The sequence below is a fragment of the Leptonotus elevatus genome, chromosome 10 (genome assembly GCF_054856555.1).
Source record: "Leptonotus elevatus isolate MCC_2025b chromosome 10, RoL_Lele_1.0, whole genome shotgun sequence".
Lineage (NCBI taxonomy): Eukaryota > Metazoa > Chordata > Actinopteri > Syngnathiformes > Syngnathidae > Leptonotus > Leptonotus elevatus.
Genome location: NC_141248.1, coordinates 5,105,179 through 5,121,948, shown reverse-complemented (window position 1 = coordinate 5,121,948; position 16,770 = coordinate 5,105,179). Strand labels below are relative to the sequence as shown.

At 38.9% G+C, this 16,770-nt stretch overlaps 1 protein-coding gene across 2 annotated transcripts in view; it reads right to left on the bottom strand.

The window, feature by feature from the left end:
• The window catches only part of slc2a9l2 (solute carrier family 2 member 9, like 2), a 66,825-nt gene that overhangs the window by 13,701 nt on the left and 36,354 nt on the right, over window positions 1–16,770 (bottom strand). For both annotated transcript variants that reach the window (XM_086086577.1, XM_086086576.1), the window contains exons 10-12: window positions 16,634–16,735; window positions 16,201–16,276; window positions 611–738 (exon numbers count right to left, since the gene is read on the bottom strand). In XM_086086577.1, the coding sequence (XP_085942703.1) occupies window positions 611–738; window positions 16,201–16,276; window positions 16,634–16,735 (306 nt within the window). The remainder of the gene's footprint in view (window positions 1–610; window positions 739–16,200; window positions 16,277–16,633; window positions 16,736–16,770) is intronic.

Genomic DNA, 16,770 nt, shown 5'->3' with positions numbered 1-16,770 from the left:
TTGTGAATAATGATGAAACTGAGCTATATTCTAATGCTATATGCTGCAAAACAGAAACAGATAGAAATATACTTTTTTTTCCTGATAAAAAGAAAATACTCTAATCTTTCTTTTGATAAGTTCCATGTTTTTATAACAATAGAACACAATATTCTGTGGGCCTTGCAAAATCGGTTAAAATCCAGTAAAACAGCCGGGAGCGAAGGGGGTTGCTTCAGTGAAAATGGCTGGGAGTAAATGAGTTAAAAGGCACCTAAAGCACTTCACACTAAGTCTTCATTAACCTACTGATGATGCAGCATCAGGGGGCTTCAGTATATTGCTCAAAAAACACTTCAACATTCGGGGATTGAACTCACAACCTATGGGTTGGAAGACAACAACTGTACCACCTGAGCCATGCCACCAAATCATCAAAGTACTATAGAAGGAATAGGTTGTCTTATGAAGTGGCCAGTCTGTATGTACTGCTGCACTCAAAGTAGTGTTAGGAACTCATTTCCTATCTCTATAGTAGAGTGTACTTTTCTTTAATCAGCACCTATACACTAAAATATTTTTTTTTAAATTCTACCAAGTACGGGCACACAAAAGTGAGGGGGTGACTTACCTGCATAAAAGGAAACAAGAGGCCAACTGCAAAGTTGGCCAGCCAGTTCACAATGCCTGCAATCATGAACGCGGAAGGCCTGTAGGATTGCTCAAACAGTTCACCGGTCAGGATAAACGGGATGCCTCCTATCGAAGAAGAGAAGCATGTCATTAGTTATCGACTGAGCTACAGTTGAGCTAGCGCTGTAAGACCACTTAAAAGGTAAAGTGATTAGTTAATTCCGTGCTGGTGAATGTGAACAAGGCAAACTCATCAGACAAATTATCTGCCGTTTGTTTCAGTTTGGCATATCGTCGCTGCTATGTGAAAAACACTTTTTGGGATGGCTGCATTCAATTTCATCCCAAAAACATAAAAATGTTTAAAAAATAATAAAAAAAGGAATGGACATAAATGTTTTTCACATATCAGCGATGTTATAATGATTTGATATGTTTATGAATATGGACTTTTGTTACTGATAGGCCTGCCTGCTGAGCAAGCACTGTTAGTAGCTGCTCAGAAACACCTAGTGACAGTGCTTAGCCAGGTTTTAAGATCTTTAAATTGCTCATACGTTTATATTCCACAAACATCATTATGAAGCTGCTGTTGCTAAGCTGTCGCTAAGTGCTGTTATGCAGTTAGAGGCAGTGCGTAACTCTTCAGTCCAAATTATTACTATTGCTCACGTCTCACATCTAAAATCTTACCTTTTATTATTCAGCTGTGTTGGGGGTTTTTTTCAGACAAAATGCAGCCATGTTACCATGGTAATATATTATTTATACACTACAAATTATATAAGCTCTTTTAAAATACTTCCAACCGCGAGTTTCAAATTAAAGGGCATTCGTGCAGCACATTAGCAAAACTAATAGACAACACTGGGGACCAATTTAAAAGTGCAGTAGAATTTGCTTTTTTAACTTTGTTAGATTACCTGTTTCCCCTGATTATTTCTTATCATCCGTTTCTTAGTGAGTCTCAAACAAACATTTTTGGACATTATTCTATCGCATGCTAAGACTTTTTCAAGGAAATAATTTTAATTGTCCTAGTCTGCCTGATCTTTACTCTTGAAGACAATTGTGAAGGGCAAAATAATAATCTTCATCATCATCGTCGTTTTTGAAAGAACACACAAGGAAACCGTACAATTAAACAGTAAAACCACTGTAAAAATAAATAAATTAATTAATTAAGAAGACAAGAAATATCAATGTCAAAGTAAGACTACGAAAGTATAACATCCTGAAAACTATGTTCCGAGGTTGGCTTTGACAGGGATTGTTGCATAAATTATTAGTGAGTTCCAGAGAAGGGAAGTAGAGCGACAGTATAGTCTGCTCTCCACAGTGATACGATGGGCAAGCGAGACAGGAGTGGTGTCAAGATGATGACTGAAAGCTGAAAACAACAGAAGGATTTTGTATTCTGAAAGGCTGACCAGTAGGCAGTGGAGCTGCCGTGAAACTGGAGCAATGGAGGAGGTTCTTGTAATGAGTCAAGTAGCTGAATTCCGATGCGGTTGGTGTTTATGGAGGAACTTAGGGAGATCAAAATGAAGTGAATTGCAATATTTGTTCCAGGAAGTGGCCAGGCTGTGAACAAGGAAGGCAGTGGGACAGGGAGTGAGGCATGGACAAAGGTGATTAGTATTGCAAAAATGGAAGCATGTCGACCATGTCATGCTTCTTCATATGATAGCGTGATGTCAAGGATGACACCCAGACTCAAAGGGGAAAACGGTGGAATTGTCTGTCTCTGGTATACCACTTGAGAACTAGACACGTATACTGGAAAATAAACATATGGCCTAAAACATGTTTCTGCTCCCTTAGTTAAAAATGTTTACCTCTGTCGGAGATGTAATGAATGTGCAGCTGTCAGGAATTTTTATCTGAAGCATGCACCCCTGTTGCAAAAACAAGCTGTTAACACGAGCTAAACGCCTTCACCAGTAACAGATGGTTTGGCACATTGCTTTACATTTTCGAACAGCGTACTGTTCAATCAGATAAACAAAAAATCACACGTCAAATACTTCTCACTGGTCATTTAAAAAAAAATAAAAAAATAAACATTATTCACATGCTATCACAGAGATGATAACGTTACCATAAATTCTGTTTTATCTGTCTACCTTTAATTATACACTGTGACCTGAAAAAAATAATGGGGAAAACAATGTTTCGAGTAGAGTAAGAATGCACATGAAAAACGATTTCTTGCATTGTGTTTCTTGATAAAATGCAATCCATTCATCCATTCACCACTATCTATACCATGTGTTTTGTTCGAGATCACTGGTAGGCTAAAAGTCTATCCCAGCAGACTTACAATGAACATCCAGGAACACCCAGGCTGATTAGCTGTCAATCAAGGAAGGCTTTCCCCAAATTGTTTCTATAAAGCCAGACGCATAGAATTTACCAAAGCCCTTTACTCTCCCCAGGTCTCCATTGTTAGTTATCAACTGCCTCAGGCTGTTAATAATGATAATTTCCACAGAGATTAACACAACTCTCAGTCCAGCAGAAATCTTTGTATTTAGTAGTGTCAAATCTTACTCCCATAATCGTGCATCAGCATTCCAACTATGCGCTACTAAAACATTGCTTTCTGAAATTGTCCATTTTACTTGTTTCAAGTGCCAGATTATAGATGTAAAATTAAAGCTCCTTCAGTCCTGGCTTGGGGTGAATGATAAAGCAATCAAAACAGCAACATGTAATCCTATTATGAAATAATATTATTATAGATGCAAGAAATGGTGAGTCCCTAATGAGAATTAAAAATTGAAAGCGCTTATACAGGACCATATTTGGTAAATTCAATTTAAAAATCCAATGCTGAACAAAACTGTGTCTTGCATTTGTGCTTGGCAGAGGTAATAATTAACTTACATTATTATATACTGGTCTGGGGTTATATGAGAGCCAAATCAACATGAAGTACACCCGAGTTCATATAAAAACAATATGGGGGTCTTTTATTCATGGCCAAAATTCATTATTTTACTTTGAAAATAAAATGTTGCATTTTTTTCAAAGTGTATGAGTTTCAGTAAAAAGCGTATTTAAGTATGAGACAAAACAGAGAGACACGTTATTTGCACCCACCCACCACCAATTACACTTCTCTATAAGTTTTTTTTTTCCCAATGTGAAAAAATCTACTTTTTGGAGCATTTAGCCATGTTAAAATTAGTGCTGTCAAAGTTAAAGCATTAACTGATTGATTAATCACAAAAAAAATGATCGCATTAATCATGAATTATCGCAGATTAATCGCACTATTAATTTTGACCATAGATTATCCTTTAGCGTGAAAGCAGATGGCTACGTTTAAGGTAGCACAGGTTGTGTTTGAGCAATAAACATAATTTCATGCATTAAAGTAAAGCATTTAATAAATGTTTGCCTATCACATTTAGAATATTTGTTCATGTCAAAATATTGGGATCATTTTTTTCCATTTTAAATTACGCAAGTAATTAACTGATTAGAAAAAGAGGAGGATGAGCGTGTGCAGTGGATCAAAAATGTTGAAGACGTCCTCATAACATTAAATGTCAAAAGAATGTAAGTAATTAATTGATTAGAAAAAGAGGAAAATGAGCGTGTGCAGTGGATCAAAAATGTTGAAGACGTCCTCATAACATTAAATGTCAAAAGAATGCAAGTAATTCATTGATTAGACAAAGAGGAGGATGAGCGTGTGCTGTAGATCAAAAATGTTGAAGACGTCCTCATAACATTAAATGTCAAAAGAATGCAAGTAATTCATTGATTAGAAAAAGAGGAGGATGAGCGTGTGCAGTAGATCAAAAATGTTGAAGACGTCCTCATAAAATTAAATGTCAAAAGAATTAACACATAACCGGTGCTCTTCAAATTTGGCAGGAAAAAAAATGTCGATGAAAAAAGCCTTTTTTATTAAGCGATTAATCGTAATTAATCAAAATTCTAAGATGTGATTAATCTGATTAAAATATTTAATCGTTTGACAGCTCTAGTTAAAATGCCATTCCTCACCAAAACCATCACCGAAGTGGTGTTTTCTTCCATTCGCCCCTGTATTAGAAATTCTAGGTCATTCTGTTCTCCAAGCAACAGCCCCTCCCAACCTGAGAAAAAGAGGGGCGGGGCAACCACACGGGGAGAGGCGGGGTTTTACTGAATCGGGCGTTTTACTTCCGCATTAGAATAATAGCCCGCAAAATGCCTAATATTTCATAAAAAATTACATCGCCATGGTGTCAAAGGTAAGATTTAATCATTATATGCCTATAGTTAACTGTGGAAGGGCTTAAAATTCCGTGGTGTAATCCCTTTAATGTTTCAATCATCTAAAACACCACAAGTAGTATGCTGTAGTAGTTAACATGCAGCTAGAGAACAGCAGGGTGTACAAAACTGAGCGTAGGATTAAGTTTTGTGAGTTTTATTTTAGAGGTGTCAGTCGATTAAAATTTGTAATCGTAATTTATCGCATGATTTCAATAATTAACTCAAGATTAATTGCAAATGAATCGCACATTTTATAGCTCCATTTATATCTACATTTATAATAAAGTGTACAATACATATTTTCATACTCTTCTTAACATAAAAGTGGGAATGTTAACCTAATAGAAACATGGTCAAATTTTTTAGTCAAATCAGTAATTTCATAACAATTTATAATTAAAAAAAATTTTTTAATAGGTACTCTACTGCAGAAAAACAAAAAAAAACAAGTGTGACATTGATTTGTGTTCATTTTTCTGTCACTACATTTGTAGGACAATGGTGACAGCTAAGTGCATTTTTCTTTTTGGACTGAAAAAAAAAACATTAAGTAACTTGTGAAATTCTGCATATTTCAAAAACTGTAAAATACAACTTGACCCCAGTCCCCCAAAATATATGCATTGTTATTTAATTTATTACTGCTAAATTGTGATACAGTGACTCCTTTGCACAAAGTTGATTGCTTTTATTTTGTTAAGTTCAATACGGATGCACATTGTAAAATTTAAAACTTTACCGGAAATGAAACATAAAAGATCTTTTGATATTAAGAGCGCAGCTTTACTGCAAGCCAGAGCCGCTGGCACTCTGCTGCAAGCGAGCCAAGAGCACGACTATCACACTATTGCTACGTTCAGACCGATTGGTCTCGCGCGTGTTTGGTCGCGGGGTTCTCAATGGGATTTGTTTCACTCTGCGCCGCAACGGAGGAAGAGAAGGGATTTCCGTTCCGGTAGGTGGTGCTAACTTTATTGTAGTATTGCTAGCTTGCGTCACACTTCAACACTTAAACAAACAAACTCACCAGATAAGCCAACCTCCACGCTTTTTCCTCCAAGCAATCTCCTTTTTGGCCCGGTGCCGGTACACGCAGCTCGCCGTGTTGTACAGCTCCGGGTGTCTGCAAACCGTGACGATCAAGCTATCCTCCATTGCTATGCTACACGCTCTGCAACCGCTTCCTGTGTTTTGTCTGTGATGTATTTGGTGACGGGGACTATCTCGACACCGATTGGCTGTCGCCCCCCCGCGCAAAGTCCATGGAATACAATGCAATCGCGCCGCCGGAAACGCCTCCCTGACTGTTGGTCAGAACGTAGCATATGTGTTACACTTAAGAGCTATTTTCTGGAGTTGCTGAATAAAATACGCCTCACATCTAAAGAACAAGTGGCTTGGAGTCACTCCAACTGACAAGACGGCGTCCATTCGGCTCTTGGCTCTCACAGAGTTTGAGAATGCCACGGACACGTCTTGGAGAGCTGGAGCAACCTAGCTCGTTGCTAACAGCTAACTGAGTGCGTTCTTTCAAAGCAGGGAAACCGGCGGTAGTGCTACACAGTCCAAATGGCTCCTCCCCGCTAACATTCTGCCCTTTAAATATTGTGTGTTTTAGCTCCAGTGTAGTACAGTGCATTTCTATTGGGTAATTTTGACGTGACGTTTCTGCTGCGTCATGACTGGAATTCCCGTCAGTAGAGGCTTTCCAAATAAGGGGCAGTTTGTTAATCAAGTGTTAAAAACAATTGTGCAGTTAAAGGCACTTTAAGTTAACAAGATATTAACGCAATAATTTTGACACCCTTAATTTATTTTATTTTATTTTAAGAAAGACAAGGGAGTTATTTTATTTTTACAGGGACAGACTTCAACATTATGAACGCCAGGACTATAAAGTTGATGTCACTTAGGTAAACTCCATGGGTTGCCCCCATGTGATATTCCCGCAGCCCTGTTCTAAAAGTAGCTCACCCGTGATGGGATATAATTTTAATAATAATGCAAAGACTTGTGGAGACTGGGGTCAAGTTGTATTTTACAATTTTAAAAATTTGCAGAATTTCACAGGTTACTTTATGTTAAAGATTAGATAGAAAAATGCACTAAGCTGTCACCAACGTCTTACAAATGGAATTATGCTATCTAGTGGCAGAAAAATGACCTCAACACAAATCAATATCACACTCGTTTTTTACAGTACAGTACATATTTTTTATTTTTTAATCAATTTTATTAATTACTATGAAATTACTGTATCAATGATTGAAAGATGCAGCCATATTTATTAGTTTATTTTTTTAATGTAAACTTAAAAAAAAATGTATTGCACATTTAGAACAGATATAAAAATAGCGATTAATTGTGAGTTAACTATTAAAGTCATGCAATTAATTATGATTTTAAAAAATGTATCGCCTGACACCCCTAATAATAACATAATTATAGGTAGAGGCAATTTTGTTATTTCAATGTGTATCAGGCTGGTAGCACTTCACATTAATCAACATGCAAGAAGTAGCTCTCAGTCTCAAAAAGGTTGTTGATCCCTGGTCTATTACTATTGGAGTGATCTCTTGTGTTGTATTGTATGCTCTGCCCATCATTACTTTTCACTGTGATGGTCTTACATGTGTGTGTGTGGGGGGGGGGGGGTGCACCTCCATTTGTAGAGACCCCAGAAAGCTCAAGTTTTAAGGTAAACTCTGATTGTATACTTGAATATGTGCGTTTAAATTGAAGGTAGCAAGTTAGACCCTAGAGCTTAACTGCTGGGGGTTGGGGGGGGGGGGGGGGGGGGGCTAAAGAAAATCTAATGGCTCTCATTTGGCAAGCAAGTCTGGCTCCAAGGATGGAAGACCAGGTTCGTGCTCCAGGCAATACGATTTGCATGAGCCCAATTCTCCACCTGTGTCCATCAGTTCAGAGCCTTGAGGACACTCAACTGGGATGTAAAAAAGAAGGTCAGAGACACTGCCAGAATGTTTCTTCCAGAGAACTCAAATGTATTCACAAGTCGGTATAGGGTCTAGTTACTAATGCCTTCACCCAGTGTCTGATGTGGATTATTAGCAAACATTGCAGGTTGATGTATTTTAAGATAATTGTGGAATGGGGAGTGTGGAAACAATATTACATAGCAGTCAATGGACAGAGGAAACATGGTTGGTTAACCTGCTGATGGGCATTCAGACTGTTGAATAAAAAGAACAGCCTTGTAGCTGGCAGGTAGCGACTAACCACAATGGTGTGAAAGGTCTATCTTAATCCTGTAATAACAAGCCTAAGGATGTCTGGGTTAATATTTTGGTGGAGAGCACAGAGCCTTAAGTCACTCTCGAATTGGAATTAAAGTGACACCCGGAGGTGACCTTCCCTATAAATGCTTGAAAATTCTCAGGGTGAGTCAACATGGGCACAAGACAAAATAGTGATTAATCTCTTGTGAAAGGCTGATTGCACAAAGAAAATAGAAAGCTACAGAAAACATTTGATAGATAAATTGTATTGGACTTACTGTTTGTTTGTATTTTGTTTCTGCAAATGAAAAACACAATTTACACACTTAGAGAGTACCGCTCTCGAGACCGACTATAAATATTTGTCCATTTTTTTCCTGCTTTGTTTGTAAAAATCATTCACATTAGGTCACATAAAAGGGCAAACGCATTTACGTCACATGTAAATTGCGTGAATAATGCAGATAATATAAGCAGTCATGCTCTTTTGTCCCCCCCCCCCCCCCCCACACACACACACAAAAGACACACTTGCTAATGCTGTAGACTTGTATGGAATTGATCTCAAAAGGGCAGCATCCATGTCTGCAAGCTAATGTGTAAGCACCCAAAGAAAATAAATATTTTGTCAGAAGAGGACAAATATGTGTTGCCGCCAGTTTCTAAACCTGATTTACAGTCTTAAATCTCGAGTACCCGGAGAAAACCCATGCAAGCACGGGGGAATGCAAACTCCAGGAGGCCGGAGCCCGATTCGAACCCTCAACTTCAAAACTATGAGGCTGAAGTGCTGCCCACTGCAAACCAATTGAGATGTATTAATGGGAAAGAGCATATTGGTGTAATAAAAAGATGATTTACCCTTTAAATAGGACTGATGTACTGATTATTAGAGCTACCTCACGTATGCTCACACACACACAAACTTATAAACTCACAAACACGCTGTTTGTTTCTTCCATCTTCATTTATATAGTCCTTTTAATTAAATCTTGCAATAATGGCCACAACACATCATTATGTTTCACCTTGGCTGGGGATCACTCCACAGACTCTTCGTCAACATTTCCATCAATGAATATTTGCTTAATGTTGTTCTAAAAGTCATAATGCGGTCGTCAAGGTGACTCAAGTAAACGTTTTGAACTTTTGCATATTCAAGCAAGAAATGGATTTGATTTTAATATTCCAAAAATTAATTTGTGTTTATTCTTAAAATGTATCTTCATTAGTAGTTATATTTCTTTTGATTGCTATGATTTGTAATTACAGTATTATTATGTAAATTGGCCAGTTAACATATTTGTACCAGCTAGACCTATCTATGTACAATATTCTAATAAATAGATAAAATTGTAAGAAAATTGAATCCAGTCTGCCCCTGCATACTCACAGTTCCGCACATATGGATTCTCATACAGTATTTTTTTTATGTTCAGTTTTTTTCACTATTTTATCAAATATGTTTTGCTTTTGTTTTGTGTTTTTTGAAGAATTTTATGGGTTGGAAATAGAAGTTTTTTTTCTGTAAATGCATTTCAATGGATATCAAATAAACACGGATTTTCACTATTTGGCCCGGTCCCTATCCCCCATGAATCGTGATGGACCACTGTCCTCATGAAATGATAAATTGTCTTACTACAGCTACCAATGGTTAATAAATAATCATAACCAGATTATTCTCTTTGTGTATATTCATCTGGGAAAAGCTTTTATGTTATTTTTATTTTTCAGCCGCTTCCAGTTAAACAGCCACTCATGACATCTGGGATTACTTCATATAACTGATTTATCTTCATATCTTTGAAAACAGTTAATGATGCAAGAACTTCATCAATATGAATTTTTGATTCAGGTTTAGCAAGTATTAGTGATACAAAGACTGACTGTTAAATTGCCCAACAGCTTGAATAACAAGCAGCACATAGATATTCACTGATGTGCTGATAATTTTATTTATTTATTTTTACTGGGGGGAAACTAGTATACTGTATCTTTACAGACTGTGTGGAGATTCACACAAGATATGCATGATGATACACAAACTCAGTGCATTTCATTTAAAATATAAATGGATTATTATAATAATTCTGTCATAACTGCAGTTGGCTATGGAGGATCAAAACTGCCCAAATTCAAAATAAATAAATTATTAAATACATAAATAAATAAATGACTAAAAGTGAACATAAAAACGGATATAAAAAATATAATTCAAAAATTAAATCCCCCCAAATGTATATAAATGGAAATAAAAATGACAAAAAATACATATCCATAAATAAATAAATAACAGTAAAAATAAATACAACAATAAAACACGAGATTCAAAAAATAAAAATACATAAAAAAATAAATGTTGAAATAAATACAAAAATAAATATATAAATAGAATTAAATATCAATCAAACGCTCTGCTCTCACATTTATTTATTTCATGCTCTGAAATACGCTCTGACGCTCTGCCAGGATGAAATGTTATTCAAATGAGGGGGCGGTCCTAAGTGCATCCTGGGTTGGACTCCGCTGTTGCAAACTGCCTTTCATTGGTCGAGTGAGCAGCTCGGTGAACAAGTAAGTCTCGCTGCCTCACATTGGAGAGCTCCAGCAATGGACGACTATCTGGTCCACTGTCACCTCGACTTGTTGTCGAGCAACTCAAATCTCAAGTTGTGGTGACAGTGGACAAGATGGTCGTCCATTGCTGGAGCTCTCCATGCAAGCCAGCGAGACTTCCTTTTTCACCAAGCCACTCACTCGACCAAACCAGAGTTTTTATTTATTGATTTATATTGAATTATATTTATATATTCATTTTTGTATTTATTTCGACATTTATTTTTATTTTTATTTTTTGAATCCGTTTTTTATTTTTGTATTTATTTTTACTTTTATTTATTTATTTATGGATATATTTGTTTTGTTATTTTTATTCCCATTTATATTTTTTTCGTCGAATTTCGTTTTTGAATTATATTCTTTATATCCGTTTTTATTTTCACTTTTATCATTTGTTTATTTATTTAGTCATTTATTTACTTTGAATTTTGGCAGTTTTGGTCCTCCATAGTTGGCATCCATCCATCCATTCATTTTATGTACCATTTAATTAGGGTCGCAGGTGTGCTGGAGCCTATCCCAGCTGGGTGTCAGGTGGTGCAAGTACACCCTGAACTGGTCGCCAACCAATTGCATCCCATGGATGTCATGGCTATTCAATTTTCGTCTGATTGAAGATGAATACACAATTTTCCTCAAGAGCTGATATGTGGGTCAGCCTTTAGCTATATATTATTTTTCTGGTGCTTCTGGGTGATAGTTTTTGTTTGTCCACTATTGGAAGAGTTGCTGTCATGTTGAAAGTCCTCCAGTAACGTGCTAAGCTTGTGAGATGCCAGGGGCAAACGTCGGTTTTCATGCCCCCAAAAATATTTTGTTGATGGGTCGGGGAAAGGGAGGGTTGTGTACGGAACTTTTTTAGCTTGATGCCCCCTCTATCTAAAGTGGATGCCTCTTCTACATAACAAACAGCCAGTGCCAATGTAAATGCCCGGGGCCGCCACCCCATTGCCCCTCCCCTCTGCACGCCTCTGAAGTCCTCCATTTGTAAATAAATTGCATCACCGTGGATGCAAGCAGCTGGAATCCTTTGCAAATGGTCTTACAGTCCACCCCAGATGGTCGGGCTGTCATTAACCGCTTCATGTGCGCGGGTAGCTCCTTTGCTCTCGGCATTGTTGATTTGCATGGAACCACAGTGGGTTTAGCTACTTTCTTCTCTCTTTTAATTAGTGCACGCCAAATCCTTTCCTAAGAAAGTCTTATTTCACTGGTTTGCTTAAATGATCCAAGAAGCACCCAAATGCTTAACCTGTGTATTTTATGGTTGAGTCGCCTTAGGCAGTAATAATCGTGTTTAAAAATGTTTGTAACTCACCTTGATTTCCCTGACAAATAAGCATATTTGTAAGAATGCTGGAAATGTGTCCTGGCATACAGTACTGTATATGACATGCTCTATACGAGCACACAGGATTCTATAAATGCGATTGCATTGAATGTGGTCTTCGGTTGAGGAAAAAAACTGGGCCACCCGGGAACTCACACATCTGAATTGATTTGCATACATTTTGACAAGAATGTTGGAGTACTGCCACATGTGTTGATGACACCCAATCATCTCTTAAATGGGCAACACCACAATAGAAAATCAATTATCATAAATGTGGAATGACTGTAATGGAGAGAGAGCATATTGAGAGTAAGACAAATATGCATAAAAGGCATAAAAAAATAACGACAATATGAAGGGAGATCATGCTTCAGTTGTGCAGAAAGCATATCAATCTGACAATCTGATATCAACCCTAACCCAGTTTGGATGTCCTTTAAGTATTGAAAATGAACAGTTGGCTTGTTTGGTTCTTTATCACTACTCAAACTCAGTAACAGGGTTAGCTTTCACTAGGTACGCTGGCGTGACAACCGGGACCTTTCCCCGCCGGGCATGGGGTTCAGGGGTGCCCCCCGTCTCCCGGTGCTCCCATCTCCCCTTCCGGCCCCAGTGTTCCGCCCCACCACGCGGCTGGCTCCTAGGTTTGCTCTCCGGCCGTTGGCCCCTGGGGGGCTTGGGGGTTGTGCCTTGGCGCTGCCACGGCCGGGGTCGATGGCTCCCCTCTTTGGTGGAGGTTTTTATGCATACCAGATCCACCACAACAGCATCTACCAAAAATCAAACACAATCTGCTTCTTCCTCTGGTCCTTGAATCAGTGGAGGCTGATGTCTGTGGATCTCACTCTGCTTCATCTATCCTGCCTTCCTTTCTTTAGTCTTTCCTTTGGTCTCTTGAGGTCTCCCTAATTTGTTGGAATTTAGATGTTTCTGGGGTTGGTGAAAGATTCTGGTTGGTAACCCGGTGGGTAGTAGGTGATGTCTGGTCGGTGCTGGATTTCACTTTTCTTTCTTAGGTGAACGGTATGGGATTTTTAATAGGTTTTAGGTGAATTAATGAGCACACACGCACGCACATATGCACGCACACACCCGCACACGCACATTAAAAAAAGTAAAATCATTCCTCGTTCTGCAGCCAACTGCATAAATGATTGTTAGCTGTTTATCGGAGAAATTCGATGTGAAGACGATGCAGACTGCGCTCATGCTAAAATATTACTCAACAATTGTGTTGGTGACAATACAGGGTCCGCCATTTGCTTTTTCTCCTCTTTTTTTTTCTAAAAAGAGCTCAGTATTGTTCATTCTGTAACGTCATCATCATTGCTCTTTTTTTTATTAATTTTTTATTATGTGGGTGAGTATGTGTATATGTATGTGTATGTGAATGTGTGTGTGCGTGTGTGCGTGGGTGTGTGTGTGTGTGTGTATTCGTTATTAAAAAAAATCCCATACCGTTCACCTAAACCGAACACCGCCGTCAGGAGACCCGAGGAAGGACCAAAGAAAACAAAGGAAGGTGAAATCCAGCACCGACCAGACACCACCCACCGGGCTACCAACCAGAGTTCTTCACCAACCCCAGAAACATCTAAATTCCAACAAATCCAAAAAATCAGGGAGACCTCAAGAGACCAAAGGAGAGACTGAGGAAAGGAAGGAAGGACAAACAAAGCAGAGTGACATCCACAGACACCAGCCTCCACCGATTCAATAACCTGAGGAAGAAGCAGATTGCGTCTGAGTTTCGATAGATGCTGGTGTGGTGGATCTGGCATGCATGAAAATCTCCACCAAAGAGGGGAGCCATCGACCCCTGCCAGGACAGAGCAAGCGCAACACCTCAGGGCCCCCCAGGCCGCGGCAGCGCCAAAGGACGACCCCCGGGCCCCGCCAGGGCCACCGGCCGGAGAGCAAACCCAGGAGCAGGAGCGCCCCCCACCCCAACATGGCCCGCGCCCCCAACCCAACGCAGCAGGACGGGACACTGCAGGCCCGCCAGGCACCCCACCGGTCAACAGCCCCCCCTTATACCTTGAATGTGACCCCACCCAGTGTATATACAAGTGTGTGTGTGTGTGTGTGCGTGGTGCATTAAAATTGGGAGCAGGTGAACCGGAGCAGAGGGAAATGATATCCCCACGCTCCGATCCACCCAGCTCCCAGGCATGTCAGTGAGTGTATGTGGTGCATTAAATAAATAAATGGGGGGGGGGGGGGGGTCGGGGACACGGAGAGGGGGGGGGGGACCACGGGGCACCCCGGTAAAATCAATCCTCGTTCTGCAGCCAACTGCATAAATGATTGTTAGCTGTTTATCGGAGAAATGCGATGTGAAGACGATGCAGACTGCGCTCATGCTAAAATATTACTCAACAATTGTGTTGGTGACAATACAGGGTCCGCCATTTACTTTTTCTCCTATAGAGATACCCGCCAAAACCTGACAATCTTTACAGTGTTTACTTGTAATCCACATATATACGTGCCAAAACATAGTTGTTGTCAAATTTACAGTATTTTACCACTAATTATACAGCAAATTACTGTACTTTGTTTTTGCCCATAATGCACTTTGTTTTACCCATAACGCATTGCTGTATACAGTTAAATACTGTAAAATTAAAATACAAGAAAATGCTGTAATGTTTACTGTAGATTTCACAGAAATTTGTTACAGTGTATGTAAAATGTTGCACCGTTGTTTATTTTTATTCTATCCTCTTTTGCTCGTTTATTTAAGGTGATGTTGTTTTGTTATTTGTGTGAGATAGAGACAGGAAACAAAATTAAAAATGATCCCTAAAAAAATCTTCAAAAACACTGATAAACTGATAGTGTGCATTTTCCATGACAAAGGAGGGGGAAATAGGGAACCATATAACAGTAGATTGGTTGGACAGACGGACAAGACAACACATTCGTCCTATGTGTAACTACAGCCAGAAACAGGTTGTACATAAACTGCATCATGGTGCACCAAGAGCTTCAGTCATGCACTAAAACGTATGACCCCCCAAACCATTCTTTTTTTTTTTCAGTTGTCACCATAGAGACAGCTGAACAAATGACTAGCTCCGAGGGCCTATACCATGAGTCCCAGTGAGAGCCCCCAGCAGTGAGAGGACCCAATTAGCGAGCTTACCTCAAACTGGACCCTCACCCACAGTCACCAAGGGAACACTAACAGCTGAATGAGGCACACTTCATCAAGGTACAGGCCGGGTATAAATACACTGACAGGAATAAAACAGACTTCCAAACTTTTTAAATGCCATTTCTTATGTCATTCCTATAGGGTACATATTGACGTTTATAGGGAGGTTTGACATCTCATTGAGTGTCCAAAGTCAAAAACTAAAAAGATCAAATGTTTAGACCTGAACAAAAATTTCAGGAAGTCTTCAACATATATCATGAGGAAAAAAAACTTTGTCAGAGCAGGGTTAGGAATGCAGGCAAAAAATGTCAGTTATTGTTATTGAACCCATATAGAAAACCTAATGTCCCAGGTTGACTCAATGTTATTTATAAACGCATGCCAAAAACAGCTGGGATATCTCACCAGTGAGGATTAATGTCAAACAATCTGCAAATATAGTGCAGTATGGAATGCTAAATTTGGATCAAAGAACGATCTGTCCTGTCATATCTTTGTGTTATTATTTGATTTCACAAGTATCTGTGCCAGTATTACCACTATGGAAGGACTTCACAGCAATTGTGGCTCAACGTTCATCTGTTCAAAGGCTCAAAGCACTATTGAGACCTTCCCTTGTGTGAATATTAATATCATAAGCAATAGAGGGCTTAATTTGTTCCAACGTGCTATGAATCTCTGCTGTGAAGATGACATTAGACACAATCTCTCTGTCCCCTTGAATTGCACCTATCCAATGTATAAAAACCTTACCATGTTGCTTACTGCAAGTGTGTGCGTGAAGTTTAAAAACCTGGAGCCTGGAGCTCATTCCATTTTCCAATTTAAGTAAGAATTAATCCAGACATGGCCAACTCATGCTGAGCATCCAATAAATAACTGGGGAGGCTGCACATTTTTGAAATCACATCATTTCAAAGTAAGTCATGGCAAGATTATAAAACCAAAAAAATTACCTGGCCCGGAGCAGAAGGAAGCAATAACTGCCAGTATACAGATATAACTGAGGTAAGGCATCCATGACACGCTGTCCTAGGAAGAGAAGGGGAAGGTGGTGTACTGTAAGCATTCATTCAGCAACTGAAAATCAATAAGTATCAATAAGTAATAAGAAAATAGAACCTTTACCTTTCCATTGTCGATTATAGTGCCCCAGTGGATTATTTTATTTTATTTTATGTTGGTTTCATAAGATGAAGTTGTACATATTTTTCCCATCAACTTATTTTTACAAGTGCACCTTATGGTACCATTTCTTACCAAAAGTATGACATATGTCGAAAAGTTTGCACTTCTTCTTTCAAACAGTGTCTTCTTATTTATTCACAATGTTACAGAGTACTGGGAGAAGACTATAGGGTGAGGAGTTCAGTTAGAAAAGACCCTTACTTGAAAATTGAGGAACACTGTGAGCAGACTGAAGAACACCGCCATGGCGCTGAAGCCAAATATGAGCAGAGGTTTTCGCCCAATTCGTTCTATCACTAAACCCTGGAGAGGAGAAAGCCGGGATTGTATCAGAAGCA